Source organism: Pongo pygmaeus, chromosome 20 (assembly GCF_028885625.2).
Source record: "Pongo pygmaeus isolate AG05252 chromosome 20, NHGRI_mPonPyg2-v2.0_pri, whole genome shotgun sequence".
NCBI classification, from domain to species: domain Eukaryota; kingdom Metazoa; phylum Chordata; class Mammalia; order Primates; family Hominidae; genus Pongo; species Pongo pygmaeus.
The window spans coordinates 40,922,113-40,936,846 of record NC_072393.2 but is presented as its reverse complement, the minus strand read 5'-3'; the positions used below and the strand labels follow the sequence as shown (position 1 = coordinate 40,936,846).

Here is a 14,734-nt window from a genome sequence, read left to right as displayed (position 1 = left end):
GCATGCGCCACCACACCCAGCCGGTCACAGGGCCCTTTCTACAGCGCACATCTGTGCTGCCCAGGACCTTGCTGCTGCTTGAATTTTCTCAGCTTTTTGGGGCTTGCTGCTGCTGCCTTCTGCGTAAAGCTTAAGTTCTCAGCCTGGCATTCAAGGCCCTGCACAGACACCTCTTCAGACAGGCAGAGGCCAGCTTGGAGCTGGGAAAAGAGGGGAACAGACCCCAAGTCTCTGTTCTCTCTCTCCATCTGTGGGTCTCTCCTCCTTTTTCATTTCCCAGCTCCAAGGGAGAGAACAGAGACCAACAGGGATATAGAAGCTTAGAGACAAGAAATGGAGGGGTACCCACAGAGACAGAGATAGAGGTGCCCACCGAGACTTAAGAGCACGGTGAGCTGGCTGGGTGTGGCAGACTGGAGAAGCTGGAAAGCCCCAGAGGAGACTTGGGGGTGGACAGTTCCTTCAGGAAGGGCCCCCTCACCCACAGGTCAGCACCCTGGGTGCCCCCATCTTGCCCTGACCACTCTGGGCTCTTACTGTCAGGGCACTGGGCCTATTTTCTGCCACTGGACCTTGAGATCTAAGGGTGCAGGGCCCAGGACTTTTAGTCACCATTGGGTCCTCAAGCACTGTTCAGACCCTTGGTGAGAGTCTGCTGGATGGAAGAGGGCCTAGAAGGCTGTGAGCTCCAGAAGGGAAGGGCCTAGATCTCCTACCTTGGTGCTGAGAACACAGGAAGTAGCCAGGACACAGGGGTGGGCCTCAGCTTGGCTTCACCCTTGCCATTGGCCCCCCTTTCTCCTCTGGAATAAGCAACACTCAGCATGTGTGGAAGAAGTTTGAAGAGGGAATGGGTACACAGGAAGGGCTCAGAAGCCCCCGCCTGGGTGTTTGCCTGGGTAAACTCTCAAGGCTCCCTGCCATTTCCAGGTGTGGGGAAGCCAAGCCCTGCTCCCCACAGCGTGCTTCCATGCCCAGCCAGGGGTGGAAATGAACGTAAATTTATTGAAACTGGTTTTGGGGCAAGGGATGGGTGGACAGCTGGGGGTTTTCCAAAGAGAACTGAGGGAGGAGCCAGCGCCCGGCCAGGTGGGAGCGGGTGCCTGGCCACAGACCCTATCTCAGGCCCAGCTTCTTCTTTTCCTTCTGCTTCTTGCGGACCACGTCCAGATTCCGGTCCTTCCACATGCTCTTGCGAAGCTTGATGGGGCGCGAGCCCACATACTTCCCTGTGGAGACAGAGGGTTCAAGGCAGGCTCGGGTCAGGCTTAGGCCAGCGCCTGCAGTTTCCAGGGGAGGCTGCACCCACCATTCATCTCACGCATGGCGCGCACGTAGTCGCTGGGGTCCTTGAAGCTGACAAAGCCGTAGCCCTTGGTCTTGCCTGTGCGCTTGTCACGGATCACCTTGGCCTTAAGGAAGGATGGGAAGCGGCTGAAGGCGCGTGCCAAGATGTCATCATTCACCTCATTGCCCAGATCCCCACAGAAGATCCGGAAGTCATCTGGGGATGGGGGAGAGATGACGTCAGAGGATGCAGAGGCCTTGCCCAGTGTCTACCTTGTCTGAACGACCCCACCTTTTCGGAGGTATCTAGTCTCTGCCTAGGGACCTCTTAGTAATAATGGTCAACACCTACTGACCCTGCGCCAGGAGCTCTGCTGGCACCTGGAGGAGTGTTTCCATTTCTGGCACTCCCAACCGTGCTTTTACACTGAGGCACAGAGAGGTGAAGTCACTGCCCAAAGTGACACAAGCAGGAAGCAGCAGAGCTAAGACAAGAGCTCAGGCATCTGGCTCCAGTCCTTACTTTTAACCTTGAACTGCACTGCCCTCCCCACCCCAGGGCCACCTCGCTCATTCCCGTAGTAACACCCCTAACTCTGCCCTAGCCCTGGCCTTTCCTCTGAGCCTTGGTGTCCCTTGGTCCCCTGGACCCCTGTCACCCACTGGCTGCCCATCATGGCACCTCAGGAAGATGGGCTTCATCTTTCCTCAGCCCTGTTTCCTTAGCAAGGCCTGCCCTAACTCCCCCTTGAGACCTGGACATGCTGCCTGCTCCTTCGCCATGGCTGCACCCAGCTGACATTCTCATGCTGCCTCTGAGTTGGGCCTGTGCTTCCACTGAACATGCTCTGTCCCAATGAATCCCTGTCCCCACAAGGGAGGGGATGAGGAAGATGAGGCTTAAAAGGCTAAGTGAGCCAAGCACAGTGGCTCATGCCTGTGATCCCAGCACTTTGGGAGGCTGAGGCAGGTGGATGACTTGAGCTCAAGAGTTCAAGACCAGCCTGACCAACATGGTGAAACTCCATCTCTACTAAAAAATACAAAAATTAGCTGGGTGTGGTGGGTGCCTGTAATCCCAGCTATTTGGAAGGCTGAGGTGGAAGAATTGCTTCAACCCAGGAGGCAGAGGCTGCAGTGAGCCAAGATTACACCACTGCACTCCAACCTGGGTGACAGTGCAAGACTCTGTCTCAAAAAAAAGAAAAAAAAAAAAAAAAGAAGAAGAAACAAAACCAAACCAGGCTAAGTGACTTGCCCAAGGTCACAGAGCTAGGGTCTTCTCTGGGCCAGGTAGACGGTCCCAGGAGAGGGGGCGGAAGTCAAACACTGAGGCAGGAGGGGTCCATCTCCTTCCTCAGCCATTGCACGGCTGCCCCATGGCGTCTGTGATATGGGACACTCTAAGCACAAGTTAGGTGATGCCAGGAGCAAACAACTGGACAAACTCAGAAGGTGGGACCTCATACACGACAACTGCCCTGGACACTTCAAAAAATATATACAAAACAAAGAGGTAGGAAAGAGACCGTTCTTATTAAGATACAATCAAGGCTGGGCATGGTGGCTCACGCCTGTAATCCCAGCACTTTGGAAGGCTGAGGCGGGCGGATCACGAGGTCAGGAGTTCGAGACCAGCCTGGCCAGCATGGTGAAACCCCATCTCTACTAAAAATACAAAAAATTAGCCAAGCATGGTGATGCGCGCCTGTAGTCCCAGCTACTTGGGAGGCTGGGGCAAGAGAATTACTTGACCCCGGCAGGTGGAGGTTGCAGTGAGCCGCCGAGATTGTGCCACTGCACTCCAGCCTGGGCGACAGAGCGAGACTCCATCTCAAAAAAAAAAAAAAAAAAAAAAGATGTAATTGAGGGATATAAAACTGCATGCACGCTGGTTCAGGGCAAAAACATTAATAGTTCTAACAGAGTTTTGGGACACCTAGGGAAATACGAATATAAACTGAAAAGAAGATACCGAATTAGTTAATGTTCTTAGACTTGATAATAGTATTATGATATGCAAAAAGTATCTCTTTTCTTTTCTTTTTTTTTTTGAGATGGAATCTCGTTCTGTTGCCAGGCTGGAGTGCAGTGGCCTGATCTCGGCTCACTGCAACCTCTGCCTCCTGGATTCAGGCGATACTCCTGTCTCAGCCAACCGAGTAGCTGGGATTATAGGTGCCTCCCACCACGCCTGGCTAATTTTTTTGTATTTTTGGTAGAGACGGGGTTTCACCATGTTGGCCAGGCTGATCTTGAACTCCTGACCTCAAGTGATCTGCCTGCTTTCGCCTCCCAAAGTGCTGGGATTACAGGCGTGAGCCACCGTGCCTGGCCAAAATATCTCTTAGGAGATAAATACTGAGATATTTAGAAGTGATTACTTCACTTATAACTTGCTTCAAATGACTGAGCTAAAAACAAAGAAACCATATACATACACAAAGAGGAAAAAAGTGAACACAGCAAAATGTTAACTGCAGAATCTAGGTGGTGGGTAGATGGCTGTTTACTGTGCCATTCTGTGTTTAAAATTTTTCCCGGCCGGGCGCAGTGGCTCATGCCAGTAATCCCAGCACTTTGGGAGGCTGAGGCAGGAGAATCACTTGAACCTGGGGGGCGGAGGCTGCAGTGAGCCAAGATCGCGCCACTGCACTCCAGCCTGGGCAACAGAGTGAGACTCCGTCTCATAAAAAAAAAAAAATTTTTTTTTTCCTAAGAGTTGGGAAAAAAAAGAATGCTCTCTGAAGCTAGGCACCTCATGAGTAAAACGGGCTACAAAGCCCCATGTCCCCGTCACCTCCACCAAGCTCCGGCCCATGGCTAGGTGAGGAACCAGCCCCTGAGCCATAGCCTCCCCTCCCCAAGGTGGGCTAACAACAGCGCCCACTCTACTGAGAGGGTCCACCCTCCCAGTCTGCAGCCCAAGGACAGCAGCCTGATCTGACCTTGGCCGAGCCACACCTGACCTCCAGCTTCAGCAGCTTACCTGCATCCCACTCCAGCAGGCTGGGGTCCTCCCAGCTGCTCCCTGCCGCTGTGCGAATGCACCGTTTCAATTTCTCTGGCTTCCCCTTCTTCTTGTCTTCACCCAGGGGCTCTGGGACCTGCAGAGGAAAGGGGAGAGGTGCAAAGGGCTTGGTATTGGGGTCTCCCACTGTCCTTTGGTCCCCAGCCCTCCTGCCACCACAGTAAGGGCTGGATGTGCTTCTGGACATGTGTCCGCCTCCCTCCCCCGGGTCCTCCTGCTGTCCAGTCTGTCTGTGTAGAAGTTTCTGGGCCCCTGTCTGCCCCCCATCCCCTCTGTCCCCTCACCGCTAGGCTCCCTGCTTACCTCAAGAGCCATGAGGCCTGGGGGTGGCTCTGGCCGAGGGGGCCGGGGCCGAGGACGCAGGGACAGGAGTTCAGGAATGCGCAGCGGGGGCAGAAGGCCGCGGACGACCTCCAGCGGGAGGGGCAGGGGCTCAGGCTCGGGCAATGGCATGGCCAGGGCCAGCGGCAGGCTGGGCCCAATGACTGCAGGGCCAGCTGGGGCACCTCCTGCCCCCACGGCCACAGCCGCGCTGGCCTCCTCCAGCCCAGCCGCCGCCGCTGCCGCCACCACTGCCTCTTCCTTCTCTTTCAGGCCCAACCCCAGGCCTAGGCCCAGCTCTCGGGGTGCTGCTGGCTCTTCCTGTGGGTAAGAGGAGAACATGAGGGGGGCCGGCTCACAGGCTCAGATTTTACTGTCATCCCCATTCCATCCAACAAAGAAAGGGCCTGGGGGCCAGAGAGCAGCCAAGAGACACCCAGGCAGAGAGTCTCCAGCCAGCCAAACACAGAGAAGGAGAAACATAGGCAGAGAGAGACAAACAGCCACAGACAAGAACATCAGGAACAATCAAAAGAGAAATATTCCAATAGCATGTGTTTCTCTCTGTACTCCCTTCACAAAAGGAGAGAAAAGATTTTGCCACAGAAAGATGCAGAAAGAGGCAGAGACAAATGCAGAGTGAGAAGGTAGAGAAACAAAAAGTCAGGAGAGAGGCCAACTCAGACATAGCCCATTGGGCCAGGATGGATGGTCTCCCTGTCCACCGCACGTCTGACCATTAGTTCCCTGTCCACACTCACCAGAGGGGGCCTCAGCGCAGCCATGGAGCCCAGCGGGGGCCCTGGAGCCCGAGCCATTGGTGGCAGCATCATGGGTGGTCCAGGGGGCCCAGGCAGAGGGGGGCCCACGAGGGCCTGGTGAGGGGGCCGTAGGGCCATAGGGCGGGGGCCGGCTGCTGCAGAGGAGAGAGCGGAATCTGTCAGGGTGTTAGTGGGGAGTTCCAGGGCCTGGGGGGAGTTATGTGGCAGGGATGATGACCCTGGCCCCTCACCTGCTCTCTGTAGCACGTGGGGGACGAAGGCTGGACGCAGGATAGGGGCCCTCTGGGGGGCCACAGCTGTGGGAGAGAGAGATGGGGGTGTGTGTCATGGGGGACAGGGGCACTTGGGACAAGGTGTGTGTGCATGCGTATGCGTGTGTGTGTGTGTGTGTGTGTGTGTGTGTGTGTGTGTGCACTCTCAGCATCCAAGAAATCCTGGAGCAGAGTCTGGGGAGCCCTCCTGGAGATGTGGGGGCCTCTCCCCTGGTTCATTCCATGAAAATTTACCACTGAGAAGCTCCTCTGGCTCAGCCCTGTGGCAGGCAATGCTGGGGACACACCAACAGACCCAGGGTTCTCAGGGAGCTCCTGGTCCAGAGGAGGAGGGAATGGAGACATCACTAGAGAAGGAGAGCCAATGGGGACCAGGGCTGGAAGGAGGGAAGCCCAGGCAGCAGGATCAGTGCTAAGAGATGGGAGCCCTCTGACCCAGCCAGGCCCAGGGAAGGCTTCCTGGAGAAAGGGACCTGTGAGCTGAGACCCGAGGGGCAATGAAGTGTTAGGCAAAGGGTGAGTGGGAATATTATTGGCAGGGAGAATATTTATAAGCAAAACCTTTCCCTTTTCAGTTCAGTGTAACTGTAATAGAAGCAGTGGGGCTTAGAGAGTGTCATGAGAAGGGCTGAGCAGCCAGCAGGCACCCCAGTAGAGCTTTTTTGTTTTTAAAGCACAGCATTCTTGGCTGAGCCATGGGTGTCCTCCTGAAGGCACTGGGGAGCCACAGCAGGGTTGGAAGCTGGGCAGGGGGAGTAGGTCAGATTTGCATTTTGATCAAAACCATACTAAAAAGTAAGAGACATTACAACTTCTCAGAGATCATCAGATTAACAAGTATTACAGGATTTAGTAACATAAGTAGCACGTTTGGTTTAACGGAGATTATACCAGAATTTTACATCCAAATAAGAACACACATCCTTTTCATACATATAAGGAAGTAATGTCCTACAAATTGACAGTGTGAGTAAAGGTTACCTGAAGAACAAAAGGTGGAATGTAGAAAATGGCCTGGGGGGAAGGATGGCTGGAAGATTACAGCTGGGTGACAGTAAGCAGGGAGAGAAGGGACCTTAACAAAAGCACTGCTGGCACATCCCAGAAATGTTCGGGCTGCTGGGGATCTCTCCCTGCAAGAAGCAAGGTCATGTAGGGTTGTGACTGCCAGGGGAAAAGCCTGGCGCTTGTCTCGACAGTCTGTTCATCCCATCAACAGACAATACATAATACTTCCTATGTGGCAGATACTGAGACTTTTGCCCCTCATGGAGCTTTTATTTTAGAGGATGCAAAAGATGATAGCCATAGTAAATAAGAAATTATATAGCTTGTTATGAGGTGTTAAGTGCTGTGGCAACTGGGAATTAGGACTGACAGCAGGAGGGTTGGTTTGCAATGATCAGGTTAAAACAAAATTGACATCATCAGAAAGGGCATGATCAGGTTTGTGCTTTAGGATGACAACATCAAGTTGGGATCAAATGCAAAGGGTAATTTAGAGCAAGGATTTAGGCAAGAGGCTGAAGTCATGTAAACAAGAGTGCCTGATTAAATGTGGGGGTCCCTGGCCCCAGACTCACCTGCCCGCCGCAGGAACATGGCTTCTCGAGCCTCTGGGCTGTCCAGGTGACTCCGATCACCAGGGCCAAAGCCAACTGTTGGGAGGGGAGAGGCAAGGATGGTGGGAGGAGAGTCCTGGGCACACATTTTTACCACCCTGCCTGATTGCCCAACCCCCTCACCTTGCCACTCTTTACTTACCAGGGCCTACAAAAGGAGGGCCACCCACCATGGGAGGAACTACTGTGGCTGCAGCAGCTGCTCGGGCCTCCAGAGTCTGCTGGACCTGTCGAGGAAGAGGTCAGGGTGAGGGGCCTGACTCAGCATTCCCCATCTGCTGCGGCCAGCTCACCCCAAGAGACCAAGAGCTTCATGCTTTGTGCTCTGTATGTGGCTGGCTATCTCAGGTCTTAGCTAAAATGCCACTTCTCAGGGAGGCTTTTGGGATCACACTAGGGCTCTCTGAGCAGCAGCTTCTCTCACCACCTTATTTCATCTTCCCCACAGCACTTAGCACCGACTGAAACTGTGTCCAACCTGTCCTCCCCATCTCCCATGCACAACCTCCATCCAAGCCACCATTAACTCCTGTCTAGATTACTGTACTAGCCCCTTCCTCCATCTCCTGGCTTCCGCCCTTGTCCCTTACAGTCTATTCTCTTTTTTTTTTTTTTTGAGACGGAGTCTCGCTCTGTTGTCCAGGCTGGAGTGCAGTGGCACGAGCTCCAGGGTTCAAGTGATTTTCCTGCCTCAGCCTCCTGAGTAGCTGGGATTACAGGTGCCCGCCAACACGCCCGGCTAATTTTTGTATTTTTAATAGAGACGGGGTTTCACCATGTTGGCCAGGCTGGTCTCGAACTCCTGACCTCGTGATCTACCCGCCTTGGCCTCCCAAAGTGCTGGGATTACAGGTGCAAGCAACCGTGCCTGGCCGCCAGGGTTCTTAAAATGACCATAAGGCTCTACAGGATTTGGCCTCACCTCTCTGTCCTTATCTCCTCCCACTTTCCTCTTTGCTCACTCCACTGTCACTGGTCTCCTTGCTGTTCCTTGAACACAACAACACAACAGGTATGCACCTGCATCAGGGCTTTTTTTTTTTTTTTTTTTTTTTTTGAGACGGAGTCTCACTTTGTCACCAGGCTCCAGTGCAGTGGCACAATCTTGGTTCACTGCAACCTCCGCTTCCCGGGTTCAAGCGATTCTCCTGCCTCAGCCTCCCAAGTAGCTGGGACTACAGGCGCATGCCACCACACCCAGCTAATTTTTGTAATTTTAGTAGAGATGGGGTTTCACCATGTTGGCCAGGATGGACTGGATCTCTTGACCTCGTGATCTGCTCGCCTCGGCCTCCCAAAGTGCTGGGATTACAGATGTGAGCCACCGCGTCCGGCGCCCAGCCTATTTTCATCTTAATAATTTCTCTCTCTTTCTCTACTAGTCATATATAGTTGGCTACTGAGCACTTGAAATGTGACTAATGAGAATAACGAACTATTAAATATAAATTTTAAATATATCAGAACAGTCTCATCATTGCAGAAAGCTCTACTGGACAACATGCTCTAGAATATAAGCTCCCACAGGGCAGAAATGGCTCTCTCAGTCATTACTGTGTTCTCAGTGCCTGGCGTATAAAATATTTGTCATGCTAATTAGTCAACAAGCCAAAACGTCAACAGCTGTCTGTATACAAACACCTACTGTGTTCGAGGCATTGTGTTCCCTGACTTATATGCCTTAGCTTAGCCGTACCTGCTGGTATGTGTTGGTCGCGATAATTGGGCGGATCACAGGAGCCGCTGGGACCTGCATCGCTTCTACCGTGGGGACCGTGGGGACCGTGGGCACGGCAGGCACAGCAGTTGGGATTCCAGGTACTGGAGCCCCCAGAACTTCCTGCTCAAACCTGGAGGGGTAGAACAGACATCAGCGCTCAGGACCTCGTACCAATTTTGGAACTGTGGGTATATCCCGAGGGGACCCTCACCCCTGCCAACCTCTCCCCTATCCCCGCCCCCACAATCCCGAAGGTCCCACTTCCCCATGTTAGAGCCGTATCTCCGGCCTATCGAGGCCTGGAGGCTCCGAGATTCGGTGGCTCTGGCTCTGGGACGACTTTTATCACTCTCTGTCGCGGGCCTTACAGGGCCATCTCCGCCTCCATTTCCTTCAAGCGTTCCTCGCCGCTTTTGCCCGGGATGCCAGCGCCAGGACCCGGGACCACGGGTCCTCCTGCACCCGGGAGTCCCGGGGCTGGCCCCGCCCCAGCCATCGCTGCCGTCGTCGCTGTGGCCGCTACTACTGTCTCAGCTTAGCCGCCGCCGCGGGTTCTGCCATCTACTCTCTGCCTTCGTACGGGTGGGCTCCCGAGGATGACGTCCAGCAAAAGCGACGGCCGCTAGCGCATGACGTCATACATTCGGGCGCGAGAGCCAATGAGATTTTGCCACACCCTCAGGGGGAATATACACCAATCAGAGTGAGAGAAGGACACACGAACTCAAGAACCTGGGCCTATGAGAGCACAGCAGAGAGGCGGCCCCACCTTCCTGGAGGACCACCGGCTAATGAGAGCGAAGCAAAGTCAGTTGGGCCCATCCCCAATGTGGAATCTGGACCTTTGAGATCACAGAGAAAGTTCGGAGGACCCTCCTGTGCCACCGCAGAGCCCGCGCCGGAAGTTTAAAAAGACGCTAAAGTCCGTGTCAACCCCAGGGTTAGGCAAGGCTGGGAGGCCTGGCTGGCCCCTGGGGGCCCCCATCCTGGAGTAGGTTGACACCTGACCTGTGGTTCCCACGAAGACCGGAGACGCCCGGGAGGAAGCGCCTGACCCGGCTTCCTGGAGGAGGACAGCTGAAGACGTTTAAAGAGGAGAGCTGTTCAGTGTGGGAGCCAAGGCCCAGAGACTAGTGCAACTCAGAGGAGCACGTCCGTGGGCTTGGTCCCTGTCCTTTCTTGGGCCACAGTTGACCTTTTTTTTTTTTTCCCGTAGCTCTCACAAGTGTTTTATTCTGAGTATTTTCAAACATGCACATTAAGGGGAATAGTATAACGCACTCTTAAGTACATCTCAAACGCTACCCTATTCAACACTTCTGGATTTCACTTGGTCTATACTTCTTTGTCACGCGCGTCCGTGTGAAGAGACCACCAAGCAGGCTTTGTGTGAGCAACAAGGCTGTTTATTTCACCTGGGTGCAGGCGGGCTGACTCCGAAAAAGGAGTCAACAAAGGGTGGTGGGATTATCATTAGTTCTTACAGGTTTGGGATAGGCGTACAAAGTACATTCTCAAGGGCGGGGAGAATGTTACAAAGTACCTTCTTTTTTTTTTTTTTTTTTTTTTTTTTTTTTGAGACGGAGTCTCGCTCTGTCGCCCAGGCTGGATTGCAGTAGTGTGACCTCGGCTCACTGCAAGCTCCACCTCCTGGACTCAAGGGATTCTCCTGCCTCAGCTTCCCTAGTAGCTGGGATTACAGGTGTGTACTACCACACCCGGCTAATTTTTGTATTTTTAGTAGAGGCGGGGTTTCACCATGTTGGCCAGGTTGGTCGCAAACTTATGATCTCAAGTGATCCACTCGCCTTGGCCTCCCAGAGTGCTGGGATTACAGGCATGAGCCACTGCGCATGGCCTTATACTTTTCTTATTTTTATATTTTTTTGCTGGAGTATGTTAAAGCAAATTCCAGACATCAACTCAGTCATAAATGCGCCATTATGTCTCCTTAACAGATAAGAACTATATATATATATATATATATATAAATTTTTTTTTTTTTTTTTTTTTTTGAGACGGAGTCTTGCTCTGTCGCCCAGGCTGGAGTGCAGTGGCGCGATCTCGGCTCACTGCAAGCTCCACCTCCCGGGTTCACGCCATTCTCCTGCCTCAGCCTCCCGAGTAGCTGGGACTACAGGCGCCCGCTACCACGCCCGGCTAATTTTTTGTGTTTTTAGTAGAGACGGGGTTTCACCGTGTTAGCCAGGATGGTCTCGATCTCCTGACCTCGTGATCCGCCCGCCTCGGCCTCCCAAAGTGCTGGGATTACAGGCGTGAGCCAGCGCGTCCGGCCGATAAGAACCATTTTTAAAAAATACAATTAACGCTGGGCTCAGTGGCTCACACCTATAATCCCAGCACTCTGGGAGGTCGAGGTGGGCGGATCACCTGAGGTCAGGGGTTTGAGACCCGCCTGGCCAACATGGTGAAACCCTGTCTCTACTAAAAATACAAAAATTAGCCGGCCGTGGTGGCGTGCGCCTGTGATTCCAGCTACTTGGGAGGCTGAGGCAGGAGAATTGTTTGAACCCGGGAGACAGAGGTTGCAGTGAGCCGAGATCGCGTCACTGCACTCCAGCCTGGGCGATAGAGTGAAACTCAGTGTCAAGAAAAAAAATACCATTAACTACGCCATTATGAATACCATCAAATTAATTTCTTAGTATCATCTAACACCCAGACCGTGTTCAGTCTTCCTTGTCTCAAAAATGTCTTTATACAATAGTAGAATCGGGATCAAAACAAGGTCCAAATATTGCATTTGAATGTTTTTTTTTTTCCGTCAAAACTTAAATTTTTGCTTGCTCAGATGTTTACCAACAAGAAAAACTTAGAGGCCAGGCCAGGTGGCTCACACCTGTAATCCCAGCACTTTGGGAGGCCAAGGCGGGTGAATCACGAGGTCAGGAGTTCAAGACCAGCCTGGCCAACATGGTGAAACCCTGTCTCTACTAAAAATACAAACATTAGCTGGGCGTGGTGGCGAGCGCCTGTAATCCAAGCTACTTGGGAGGCTGAGGCAGGAGAATCGCTTGAACCCGGGAGGCGGAGGTTGCAGTGAGCCAAGATTGCACCACTGCACTCCAGCCCCAGCGACAGTGTGAGACACCGTGTCGAAAAAAAGAAAAAAGAAAAAGAAAAAAATTTAATTTTATTGGCTGCCTTGGTTTCTTGAAGCTGCAGTATGAATCAGTACAAATGAATACCTGCCTGCCTGCCATCTTTCTTTCCTTCCTTTCTCCCTTCTTCCTTCCCTCCCTTTCTTCTTTCTTTCTCCATTCCCACTTTTGCCTTCTCTTTATTGAAGAAACTGGATCATTTATCCTATAGGGTGTCACACATTTTGAATTTAACTAATTACATCCTTTTTGTTTCACTTGTTTCTGACTGCCTCCTGCCCCTTTCCCATATGCTTGTAGTGAGAGCTAAGGCTAGATGATATTTAGGTTTAATTTGGTAAAAGCACACTTCATAGATAATATTGTATGGTATCATATCCCTTGTATCCTATTGGATCCCATCAGAAGCACAAGATGTCTGGTTGCCTTCCTTGGGTGTCAGGATTGATCAGTGGTGTCATCCTGGTCTACCTATTTTAAGAAGCCCAATCAACCTTTCCCCTAATAGTTTTAGTAGCCCTTGATCATCATTACCTGTATCCATCACTAGATTAATTAATGGCAAATAGTGGTTTTTGAATTCTAGTATTTTCTCTGAAGTTATTAGTTGTGATTCTTCCATAAATAACCTCTTCATCAGAAATTTGGTTACTTAGGGCGGGCACAGTGGCTCACACCTATAATCCCAGCACTTTGGGAGGCTGAGGCGGGCAGATTACCTGAAGTCAGAAGTTCGAGACCAGCCTGGCCAACATGGCAAAACCCCGTCTCTAGTAAAAATACAAAAATTATCTGGGCATGGTGGTGCGCACCTGTAATCCCAACTACTCAGGAGGCTGAAGCACGAGAATCACTTGAACCCAGGAGGCGGAGGTTGCAGTGAGCCAAAATCTCACCATTGCACTCCAGCCTGGGCGACAGCACAAGACCCTGTCTCAAAAAAAAAAAAAAAAAAAAAAAAGGTTACTTGTTCACATATAAGAAAAATAGAGAACATGCTTGATTCTTTTATTTTATATATAAAAAATTTTTCAAAATAATGAGTGGGTTCCTACTACTCTTCAAAGGTGCTTTCAATGAGGTATATGAGTATCAACATGAACTTACACATTCAGGCATATTTGATGTGCTTCAAACCACTGTGGTTCTTTTTGCTGCTCAACATGTCCCACCTTTGGCCAGTGACAGCCCTTCAGACTGGCTCCTGAGTTCCTTTGACTTGGCCACAGTAGTCTTGGAGGACTTCTTTGCTTCCTGGCACAAAATATCCTGGACACATTTTGCACATTTCTTGCCCCAGACCTGGAATCAGCTGTTTTCACAAGAGTCCCTGGTTCTTAGTCAGAAATGGCACTTAGAGACCACAGTCTGTACACTAGTGCTGCTCAGTGTTACTGGGGTGTCATTATATTTAGACCTTTTCAGGGGACTTAACTAGGGAAATACATATTTTTTAGAAAGAGAAAAATCATGACTTTATTCTGATATTTCCAATTCATATGAAAGACTACAGGGTGTTTACTTGAGTTTATATTTGTTATCTTTTTTCATTTACACTAAAAATCTTGGTCCCCAATGACGTTACATCACTACTTACTTGCTTTAGTATATAATTCAAAAAATATAAGGTAGAATCTCAAAAATTTAAATGGTCTATTTTATCAAAAATGCCAATGTTATTACTAACAATGTGACTACTGTATGAAGTTGAAGATTTTGTTGAGTTCAGTTGAAGGTGGGTGCTGGGAACTGTGATGAGGAGAGGAGGAGCAGACACACTAAGGACTGCATGGGAAAGCCAATGTGGAAAGGCTGGGAAACAGCAGCCAGGGGCAGGAGGAAAGCTGGGAGAGTAAAGGGACTCTGGAGGCCAAGAGAGGAGTTGTGTGAGAGATGGACAGCAAGGTTCAAGATCATAAAGCTGCCAAACTTCCAAATTTGAAAACTTACTGCAACACCAGTAAAACTACCATCTGTGCATGTTTTTCTTCTGGGGCCAAGCAAATTAAATCTAATGTTCACTTAGTTTGGGAAAAAAAATTTACTGAGACAGGGGAAACTGTAATCCCAGCAGGTGAAGATTTGGGAGGCAGAGGCGATAGAATCACTTGAGGCCAGGAGTTGGAGAGCAGCCTGGCCAACATGGTAAAGCTCCGACTCTACAAAAAATACAAATATTAGCCAGACATGGTGGTGGGTGCCTGTAATCCCAGCTATTCAGGAGGCTGAGACATGAGAATTGCTTGAATCCAGGAGGCAGAGGTTGCAGTGAGCTGAGTTTGTGCTACTGCACTTCAGCCTGGGAAACAGCCAGATTCTGTCTCAAAAAAAAAGAAAGAAAAGAAAAGAGAAGAGAAAGAAGAGAAGAGAAGAGAAAAGAAAGAAAAAGAAAAAGCATCTAAGAGAATCCAGCCATTTCAGATATGGCAATGTGGTCGGGTGTGGTGGTTCATGCCTGTAATCCCAGCACTTTGGGAGGCTGAGGCAGGCAGATCACTTGAGGTCAGGAGTTCGAGACCAGTCTGGCCAACATGATGAAACCCTGTCCCTACTAAAAGTACAAAAATGAGCTGGGCG

At 51.0% G+C, this 14,734-nt stretch overlaps 1 protein-coding gene across 3 annotated transcripts; it reads right to left on the bottom strand.

The window, feature by feature from the left end:
- Window positions 1–985: 985 nt before the first annotated feature.
- On the bottom strand, window positions 986–10,379 carry RBM42 (RNA binding motif protein 42). 3 transcript variants are annotated; one of them, XM_054462087.2, is made up of 10 exons: window positions 9,404–10,360; window positions 9,012–9,165; window positions 7,458–7,542; window positions 7,277–7,351; window positions 5,652–5,717; window positions 5,401–5,576; window positions 4,622–4,960; window positions 4,277–4,394; window positions 1,310–1,504; window positions 986–1,229 (listed from the first exon to the last, which is right to left on the bottom strand). In XM_054462087.2, exons 1-10 carry the CDS (start codon window positions 9,529–9,531, stop codon window positions 1,117–1,119), a joined length of 1,449 nt encoding a protein of 482 aa, XP_054318062.2. In that variant the 5' UTR covers window positions 9,532–10,360; the 3' UTR covers window positions 986–1,116. The 3 variants fall into 3 exon arrangements, with proteins under 3 accessions (XP_054318062.2, XP_063513617.1, XP_054318063.2); XM_063657547.1 differs by having other exon boundaries at window positions 5,401–5,555; XM_054462088.2 differs by lacking the exon at window positions 5,652–5,717 and having other exon boundaries at window positions 5,401–5,555; window positions 9,404–10,379.
- Window positions 10,380–14,734: the final 4,355 nt, after the last annotated feature.